Genomic DNA, 10,157 nt, shown 5'->3' on the forward strand with positions numbered 1-10,157 from the left:
TTAGTATTCCATTGTGTGTGTGTGTGTGTGTGTGTGTGTGTGTGTGTGTGTGTGTGTATCACTTCTTCTTTATCCATTCATCTGTTGATGAATATCTAGGTTCTTTCCATAGTTTGGCTATTGTGGACTTTGCTGCCATAAACATTTGGGTGCACATGCCCCTTCGGAAAACCACATTTGTATCTTTAGGATATATACCCAGTAGTGCAATCGCTGGGTCATAGGGTAGACGAGCCCCTTTTTCGACTCAAAAATGTTACTATTTCTTTCGATACTTTATCTCATAATCAATATTCAATTTTCAAGGCAGTGAAACTAATCAGAATAGCAGATGAATCCAGCTCAAGGGAAGGGAGGTAGAATGAGTACATTGCAAATGGGGCAGAGCAGGAAAATGGGAGAATGTTGGTAACCACAGGGTGGGTTTTTTCCCCGTGAGTTCACTTCTCTGTGGGTTTGTCCTTCGAAACACCAGACACAGGAGGGAGGAACAGTATTCAGAAAGCAACCGAGTTCTTGTGGCCTTTCCGTCTGTGGCATTGGGATGTTTCTGGTGATGGGGCCGGCTGTGTAGTTCCTCTGGAGCCTGTGATCACAGACCCTGGTGGGGTGGAATTCTCCTGCACCACAAGGCAGGCTGGGGGCATGGAGGTTGAGGCAGGCATAGGGGATGGTAGCAGTGAGACATTCTGGAACACCATTCTGGCATCTTCTGGATTCTTGAGAATAGGTTCTCTCTCAAGCCCCATCTTACGTTCATCTTTATTACACCTTTCATTTCAACCTTTGCTGGCAGGTAAGGAGATCAGCGTAACCTTTAAGGTCTTCACAAGAGAAGTTGAGCAATAGCATTTATTTATGTATTTATGTATGTATGTATTTATTTATTTATTTATAGATTTTATTTAGTCATTAGAGAGAGGGAGAGAAAGAGAGTGAAGGAGCATGAGCCAGTGGCGGGAGGTGGTGGGCAGGGAGAGGCAGAGGGAGAGGGAAAGGCGACTCCCCACCTGAGCAGGGAGCCAGATGTTGGGCTTGATCCCAGGACCCCAAGATCATGATCTGAGCTGAAGGCAGACACCTAACCGAATGAGCCAACCCTGTGCCCCTGCCCTAATAATTTATTTAACCAACATTTGCTGAATGCTTCCTGAGTCAGGTCCCTTGCTAGAGTGTTGGGGGCATAAAGACGAAGGAATTCTCATCCTTGAGGAGGTCATAGTCAGCTGGGGGATAACAGAAGTAAGCCAGGAATTACAAAGTCCTTGGAAAAGTGCCAGCATGAAGATCTGCAGCTCTGTTCCCTGAGTGCTTTGGGGGTGAGGGTGCTCAGAGCAGTGACTGGACAGTGGCAGCCCTGTTAGCAGATCTGGAGGCCTGTCCACCTTGGACTTGACATTCAGCCTCCGGCCAAATGCTTGTCTTCGAAAACGATTTTATTTTAACACAATCAATTTTTTATTATGCTAACTCACATGATGTATTCTGTAGAGATTTACTGAACCATTTTTCCCTTTAAAATAACTAACTATATGTTTTGACATGCTTCAGGGGATCCTTTTATAAAGTAGCATGGATTGGACAATACCAGAATACATCAGTGTGAGGCAAAGCCTGAATCAGTAACACACAAACAACTGCATCTTCAAAAACATAAAGGAAAGCAAAATGCTAAAAATCACAAACTACAGAGAGGCAGCCTGGCAATGGGGAACAGTTACTTGCAAAGAGGAAGGCACAGGTCCCTGTTGACTCTGCTGCTGAGTCCCCCTAGCAGGTCCCCGTTTCTGTCCAGACCTCAGTTTCCTGGTCAGGAGAATGGGTGGTGGATGAGAATCTCAGGTCACTAAAGTGCCTTCCCAGGAGCATCCAGCCTTGGGGATGAACTGCAGGGAAAGCAGCCCTCCCTTCGTGAATAGGGCTTCTAGTGTCTGCTTTTCCCAACCCCCTGGGATCAGCCTTGTGGAGGAATGAATGAGGGCTTGCCTCTTTTGTTCCATCCCCCACCCTCTCTTAACTCATGCACACGTGTGGTCCTGTGCACACACACGTGAACATACTCCCCTGCCGTACTGGAGAAAAAGAAGAGACGCCTATTTTTCACTCGCGTCTCACGAATGACGGCTGTACTTTTTTACACAGTTAAGCTATTAGATGGAATTCCATTCTCCTTGTCAAGTTGCAGACAGGGGAAGGAGCCCAGAATTCTAATGGTGCTGGTGTTCTTGGCAAGCACCTTCCACAGGGTGGTAAGGTAATCAGTCCGCAGTTAGGCAGTCTGAAGGCTTCGGTTTTCCTCTGACTTGGAAAAAGCGGAAGGGTGGGGTGGGGAGCTTGGTATTACGACTTCCATCCGTGGGACTTTGCTCTGAGGTTAACTTACTTTTTTCCATCGATTGCGTAGTCCTCTGCATCCCCGCAGTACCCATGGCAATCAAGGAGGGAGGACAAGACAGATTGACTTTTTGTGTCTTTGTAGCATTGGTGGACCACAGACTTTTGGGAACTGGAGTTGCTTTTATTCTTTTGAATTCAGCCCTATATCCTCTTTCAGTCACGATGCATTTACCTTCCCAGAATCCACTCCTTAAGGACAGGCAGGTGGGCTACTCAGGGCATCCTAAAGTCTTCTGGCTCAAAGAACATAATGCACTTTAGCTACAAACCCACCCCGTTCCCATCTCTGCCCTGGTTTCCTCTCCTTTTTGTGATTTTAGCAGTTTGGGTTTATGGGAAACTCTCAGTTCCTTAATGTAGCCTGCCAAGGAATAAAAAGGCTTGCCAGAGCCTCACCCCCCACGGAAAACATGGGATGTAATTGACTCCAAGGAGTCCTTGCATCTCTTTTCCCTTGCCGGGACCTGAATAAGTCTGTTGCCTTGGCTTTGTGGGCCAGGCCGGTATCTGTAGCCTTCTTGCCATCCGTGGAGCAAATGGTTGCAGGCAGTTGCCAGAGTCCAGTGCTCTGCTTGTCATGGGAAGCCTATTGACTTTAATCGTGACCATCTGGCTGGATGCCTCAGAAGAAGATGTCTCAGGGAAGGCTTATTTCATGAATTGACCTTTGTTTATTTCAAAGCCGCACTGCTGTTCCAACTTCAGCATTGCATTTTATGTGATGGGCACCGGAAGTACAAACGGAAGATCTGCAGAGGGTACTCCCCATGAAACTTACCAATCCATGTGCGATTGCCACTTTCAACACAATCGGGACACATTGTCGTTCCCCTTTTACTGAAAACATATGGTGGGTACTTCAAGCAAACCCTAGGCCAAGCCATGGTGCCATTAAGGAGAGCAGGCATTAAAAATGGGAAAATGGTATCCAGGTGGCAGGAGGAATTCAGTAGGTGGGATGGGAAATATTTATTGTTAACGAGCTTTCATAAGGAGAACAGAAACAAATTAGATGTGATTTGCAGGTCTGTTGGCAGGCAGGATCTGCCTAGCAGACGGGAAACTTGGAGAGGATTCTCAGTACTGGACCTCACACTTGACCCAAGTCTGTCCACCCCACCCCACCCTTCCCTGGAACATGCCGAAGAAGTATTGAGCATTGCAAGTTTATTTAAAATAATATCTGCCAAGGGTTAGTAAGTGCCACATTCCCGGCACCACACTAATGGCTTTTACTTACCTTCTCTCGCGTCATTCTGACAAGGATCGTGTGAGGTGGGAGATATTATCCCCATCTTCTGGATGAGAAAATCGAAACTTCGACATTAAGTTGATGGAGGTTGCATGGCTAGGAAGTCCCAGAGCTGAGACTCAGTTCCACATCTCTCTTGACTTCCAGGCCCTTGCTCTGTACTATTTGGAAGTTCAACAAGAAGAGGGAGGCACTCGTAAATTTGACAACGGATCACAACCTCTCCCAGGGCAGGGCTTGGCACACGTCTACTGTGTCTTCTCTGCAGCCAGCTGGGTCTGCCCAAGCAGCTCTGGCAATGGGAATACATGGGTCTCCTTCACAGGAAAGTTTTCAATCTGTCCACACTGCTTCAGTCCCCAGTGGTGCAGTAAAGGAGAGGAAAGAAGAATAGAAGAGATGGCTTTGACACACCCACAGAGAGGCATCATCGGCATCCCCTTCCTCCCAGCCTCAGTGGCATAGAAGGACAGGATGGTCCCAGCGAGGAGGGGGGCGGAGCTGAAGACAGATTTCCATTTCTTCCAGTGTCGCTTCCTTTCCCTTTGTCCTCTCTGAAGTCCATCACCTACTGGGTTTTAGGGTATAGCCAACTGAGACTTCTTTCGGAGGCAGTGGAAGGGATCATGGGCGAAGTGTCAGAAGAGGGGACAGCAAGGTCAGCTTCACCATCTCTGAGGTGTGTGGGACTGTGGGCAAGTCCCATAACTGCAGTGTTTGGATCTATACGGTGAACATCATTATCCTTTCCCATTATGTTCCCATTACTGGATCATTGTAAAGATTAAATGGGGAGATATGTGTCAAAGTATTTCAAAAGCCTAAAGCTCCACATAATATAGGGGATTATGAGAAGCTTAAGAAAGGATAGTCACAAAACTGACATTGTCCTTTAAAGATGTTATTTATTTATTTGAGAGAGAGAGAGATGGGGGAAGGGGCAGAGGGAAAGAGAGAGAATCTCCAGCAGACTCTGCACTGAGCATGGATCCCGATGTGGGGCTTGAGATCATGACTTAAGCCTAAATCAGGAGTTAGAGGCTTATCGCACTGAGCCACCCAGGTGCCCTGACATTGATCTTTATTTAAAAAAATTTTTTTTAAATTTATTTGACACACAGAGAGAGAGAGAGAGAGAGAGAGAGAGAGAGAGAGCAGCACACTAGCAGGGGAAGCTACAGGCAAACGGAGACAGGGAGAAGCATGCTCCCCACTGAGCAAAGAGTCTATGTGGGGCTCTATCCCAGGACCTTAAGATTATGGCCTGAGCTGAAGGCGGATGCCTAACCCATTGAGCCACCCAGTCCTCCCTGACATTGTCTTTTTAATGAGAGGCAGTGGGTGCTGCCTTCCTCCCTTGGTGGGCAAGCTTCCTCGTCTTTAAAGCACATTTCCAGAGCAGAAGGAAGCCCAAGCGCCACGTTTCTGATCTGAGAGCTAGTTTGAGATGTAAATGAACTCTGTCTCTCAAGACACAGCTTTGCATCTATTTTGCATTCAAATTTATTTATCTAGAGACAAAATCGTGCGTTCTTTACTTCTACTCACAGCATATGCAAGCAGATCAAATGAGGTGCTGATCCAGCAAAATGGCAAGTAGCCTTTTGCTTCCTTGAAATTGCTAATTTTACAAATGGCACAGTGTTGAAACATGGCACGGAATATCTATTTTACTAGAATCTGGCAACACAGGCACATATGGTCTTGTCAAAAATGAATCAAACACAATTCCAGGATTATAATTAAGTAGTTGAAATTCCAAAAGGAATAAGTTAACGTGAACAAAGTCGGATTTAGATTGCTTTTTGCTAGCTTTCTCTCAGGTCCCTTCCTTGGCATACTGTTGGCAACATACTGACTTGCTCTGAGAAAAGTTGAATTGTCAAACATCAAACGTTTTCACACTGACTCTAAAGGTGTGTGATTTAACATCTATATTCCATGTTTTGGGGTACGATATGTCAAAAAATCTAAGAGGACCAAGATAGAAGTCAAGCCAAATGTCCCTATGTAAATATTTAGGTTAAAGCCTTTTCCTACTAAACAGAAACTTCTGATCAATTCCCTAGCAGACCTGCCGAGATAAAGAAAGAAGATGGGGCTGTTATCGAAGGAAACTCTCTCTCCCCCATCTCACTCTCTCATCTCTCTCTCTCTCTCTCTCTCTCTCTCTCTCACACACACACACACACACACATAAACATACACACACAATTTCAATCTCAAACTCTCTCTGAATACTCAGTCATGTGCAATTCTTGCCTGGAAGACCAACGTCTAGCATAGGGCATGTGGAGAGAGTTAAGTTGGAGATTTACAGGGATTCTCTTGGAGTTGTTGTAGACATGATTTTGGGTCCTGATTGAGAAGTCAGTATCTATACCATGAAAACAAATATCAGCCCAAGGGTGCAAACAACCCAAAAGTTCTTCAGCTGACGAGCGGATAAACAACCGAGGTACACACCTCCACACAATGGTGTATGATTTCATCGGTAAGAAAAAGAATGAAGGACTGGTCCATGCTACAGCATGGATGAACCTAGAAGACATGATACCAGAAACAAGGCAGACACAAAAGCCCACATATTCTATGATGTCATGTATATGAAATGTCTAGAATAGGCAAATTCATGCACATAGGAAGCCAATCAGCAGTTACCAGATGATAGGGGAAGGAGGGAGATTGGTTGATCAGCTAGAGAAGATGTAGTTTCCTTTTGGGGTGTTGAAAATGTTCCAAAATTGACTGTGGCTATAGTTGTGCAACTGTGTGAATACACTAAAAACATTGGCTTGTTCACTTTGAATGGGTGCATGGTGTGGTATATAGGTGGTATCATATCTCCATAAAGCTGTTACCAACAAAAGTTTCTCTCCAATGGTTTTTGTGTGCCCTCCCCATTCAGAAGCTTGGGAGTCCCAGTTCAGATTCCTGACCCCACTGCTAGATTGTAGGATCTCCTGGTTCTTCATGGTCCAGCTTGCTTCTCCCCCAGCTTTAGTTCTATTATCCAGAACAAAAAAACACTCTGGAAGAGAATGGATGCCGTGGTGGAAGAGGGGAGACAAAGACTTTGAGATTCAAGTGGTGTCTACATAGAACCACTGCTCCCACTTGGGTAGGCACTCTCCTGTCACAATTGGCACCCAATTATTCCCATTCTCCTGTTTTCCTGGGGCCTTGCCAAGCCCAGATCAGGTCACTTCCTTGTAAGATCTAAGTAACCTGGAGATTTTTCTTCCACAAGAGTGCAGAGATTTTATTAATGAAAGCTTCTACAGAACTTTTTTTAATGATTCATACAGGAAATTATAACTTTCATAAGAAAGGGGGGGTAGAATTTTTAACCCTGGTTTAGCATGACAAACTTGAGAATCGAGCTGTGCACTCCACTCACTAGCTCCTTTTCCTGTGTACTTAAAGAAAGGAAAAGAAAGACTTTTCTTGCTGTTCGATCCCCAAGCTACTTCTGCTTTCTGACTTGAAAGGCAAGCAGTCCAAAGGGAGGAAATAGTATTTGGACACCTGTAAGAGAAAATATTCTTATAAATTGGATAGTGATTCCTAACCATCGTTGATGAATATAAGTACCTTTTGTTAAAATCTTATCAATGAACACATATTTCTAGGAAGATTATATTACAGTTGAAATTATGAATAAGTTGCTAAAGGCCCATGCTGGAAAGCCAATATGCCCTTAATTCAACTAAAATATTTATTCAATAAAGACTGACGGTGGTATGAAGTATTTAAAATGATGGTGGAAACAAAAGCTTTTGTCATAAGAGACCATGGTCTACTTAGAACATTTTTCCTGCTTTCTTCCATCTTGGGTCTCTGCACCTTCCAGCCCTTCACAGAACTTCCAGTTAGCGCCATGCTGGGACAGAGCATCCCAAGGTTCACAACCTTTGTGCCCTGTAGGAGCCACTATGAGGAGGGCCCAGGGAAGAACAGGCCATTTTCACTGGAAAACAAGTGGTGGTTACTAATTATGGTGACCATGTACTTTGGATTTGGATTCGCTGCACCTTTTTTAATAATAAGACACCAACAGCTTAAAAAAAGAAGGATGTTTTAATTAATCCATAAAACAGATGTGAAAAGGAACATTTTAAGAGGTGCAGTCTCTTTTAAAAATGGATCTAACTCTTTTTAAAAAATTTTTATTTGTTTGACAGAGATCACAAATAGGCAGAGAGGCAGGCAGAGAGAGAGAGAGAGAGAGAGAGGAGGGGAAGCAGGCTCCCTGCTGAACAGAAAACCAGATGCGGGGCTCAATCCCAGGACCCTGGGATCATGACCTGAGCCAAAGGCAGAGGCTTTAACTCACTGAGCCACCCAGGTGCCCCTGGATCTAACTCTGGATCTAAACTTACTATATGAATCCTTAAAACAACAACAACAACAACAACAACAAAAACCCTCCATTTCCCTAATGTGGTTCCCTGAATAGATTACCAAAAATGCTTAGATAATGACAAGTGGTAGTCACCATTCCGCTGTCTTTGCACTTAAATGTATCTTAGCGTAAGATCTGCTTTGAAGAGGGTTTAAAAAAAAATATTCAACCAAATTAAAAAAAAATCAATTATACATTATGAAGTTTATTCTCAGCCACTCGTTCAAAGCCCTTGGGTACCCAAAGTGGTGGTATTTTTAGAGATCTGTGTCTACTTTCTTAATTCATTTGTGGCTGCAAAGAATGATTCTGCTAACAGCATGAAAAAGAGCCAAATATTGACTCCAGAGATTATGCAGGGTGCCCTATAATTAGTTTTATGACCAAAAAGGAAAGAATGCCTTGGATGATTGACAGGATGGATTGAATGAATGAATGTATGAATGAACAAACAGATGAGTAAATATCATCCATTCAGAAATTCTCAGAATTTCTCAGAAAATCTCAGAATTCTCAGAAATACTTCCGAGAGCGTCATTTCAGTGGTGATGAGCGCTCTGGTGATGAGCGCCTCGTAGGGACGAGCCAGGCTCGGGAGAGGGTCCGGGTAGAGGCAATATGTGACTCCAAAAAGGGAAGGCAAAGGGAGTAAGAAAAGTATCAGCGGGAAAGACAGGCAGGAAGCCAAGAGAGTGAAGAAGAGAATGATAAAGATTAAGGCGCAGCTGTGAGGAAGGCGGGGCTGCAGGGCGGAGAATCAGCTAGCCGGGGTGGATGGGGGACAGCTGGTGACTCCTGAGAAAGTCTGAAGTCCTAAACCTTTGTAATCTGGAAAACTTGGTTAACCACAGTGACTCATTCCCCAGTTATGCCACAAATCCAGGATTTTGCTGGAAAAGCAAGCAGACTGGCCCAGGACATTCTCAACTCCTGCTGCTGTTTCCACTTCGACATCTGACAGAGGTTCTACATGACATAAACAAAGCACAGTCTTTGACTTAAGAATCATTTAGGACGGCTTTCGTTTTGCAGCTAAAACCATTACCGAGAGTTAAACTTTACAGAGTGATGCCCATATGCTGGTCACTGTTCTAAGGGTTTGTTTTAACTCACTGAATCCTCAGAATGACGCCGAAAAGTAGAAACCATTGTCATTCCATCTTACAGATGAGGAACTGACTGAGGCCCAGAGAGGTTCGGCAACTTGCCTCTGGTCACACAGCTCAGAAGTCTTGCCATAGACCTTGGGCATAATCACTGATCTGTATTTCTAGACGTCTGGGTGCAGTTCCAGGAATGGAACCCAGGTCTCCTGGCTCCCAGTTCACTGACTTTTCTCCTGTGCTAACCAGAACTCTCTGGTGCCCCCTCTCTGGAGCATCGATGGCCCAGATAACATTACAGTCCCACAGTGACCACGAGTAAGAAAACAAACTCTTCGCTCTCCCTGTCTCTTTTTGAATGGTTCTACCTCTGGGAGGGGTTCAAGCCAACCTTCCCCCCATCACTGGGGCTGGGCTGCCCAGAACAGTCCCTCCAACTTGGCATTGCCAATTGGACAGTGAGTGAGTGGTTCAGAGCTGGCAGAGCTGTCTCTACCCCTTCATTTCAATTCCGTGCTCACTTCCGAAGCCATCCTCCAAGTGTCCGGCCCTGTTAATGTGGCTCTTTGTAAGTGATTTAAAGGCTGGCATTAGAGGGTGATGTGCTGAACAGGAGACCAAGGTATGAAAAACAATGCTACGGAGTGGATCTCAAGGGCGTTGAGTAAACCTGCTGTCAGGATTTTCAGAGAAGATTTGATTGGGAAGAAAAACACTTCTTTGCTTCATCATTTCGAAGCAATTTCATGCTTCAGTTCTCTATACTTCTGTCTTCTGAACACTTCCGAGGGCCACACATGGGCCTCAGCATCATCCTGAAGTCTTGTACGATGGAGTCGCGGTGCAGGGGCTCTCTGGGTGTGATGTTGAGAGCTGCACGGGAATGCTTGCTTTTGATACAACATTTAATCATTTTCTTCTGCCTCAATTAAGTTGAAAAGACTCAAATGCAGCTTAAAATTGAAAAGCATAACTGAAAGAGGTTTATATCAGACATTGA

General features: G+C 44.7%; 2 protein-coding genes across 5 annotated transcripts in view; both read left to right on the forward strand.

The window, feature by feature from the left end:
- Positions 1-10,157, forward strand: part of HS6ST2 (heparan sulfate 6-O-sulfotransferase 2) — a 280,921-nt gene that overhangs the window by 124,882 nt on the left and 145,882 nt on the right. The window lies entirely within an intron of this gene.
- On the forward strand, positions 7,530-7,733 carry LOC132007627 (cytochrome c oxidase subunit 7C, mitochondrial-like). Its single transcript, XM_059385894.1, has one exon. The coding sequence runs from the start codon at positions 7,530-7,532 to the stop codon at positions 7,731-7,733; it is 204 nt and encodes a 67-aa protein (XP_059241877.1).

This window comes from Mustela nigripes, chromosome X (genome assembly GCF_022355385.1).
Source record: "Mustela nigripes isolate SB6536 chromosome X, MUSNIG.SB6536, whole genome shotgun sequence".
NCBI classification, from domain to species: Eukaryota; Metazoa; Chordata; class Mammalia; order Carnivora; family Mustelidae; genus Mustela; species Mustela nigripes.

Coding starts and splice junctions, on each gene's coding strand:
- LOC132007627 (XM_059385894.1), top strand. CDS start 7,530: ATGCTGGGACAGAGCATCCCAAGGTTCACAACCTTTGTGCCCTGTAGG.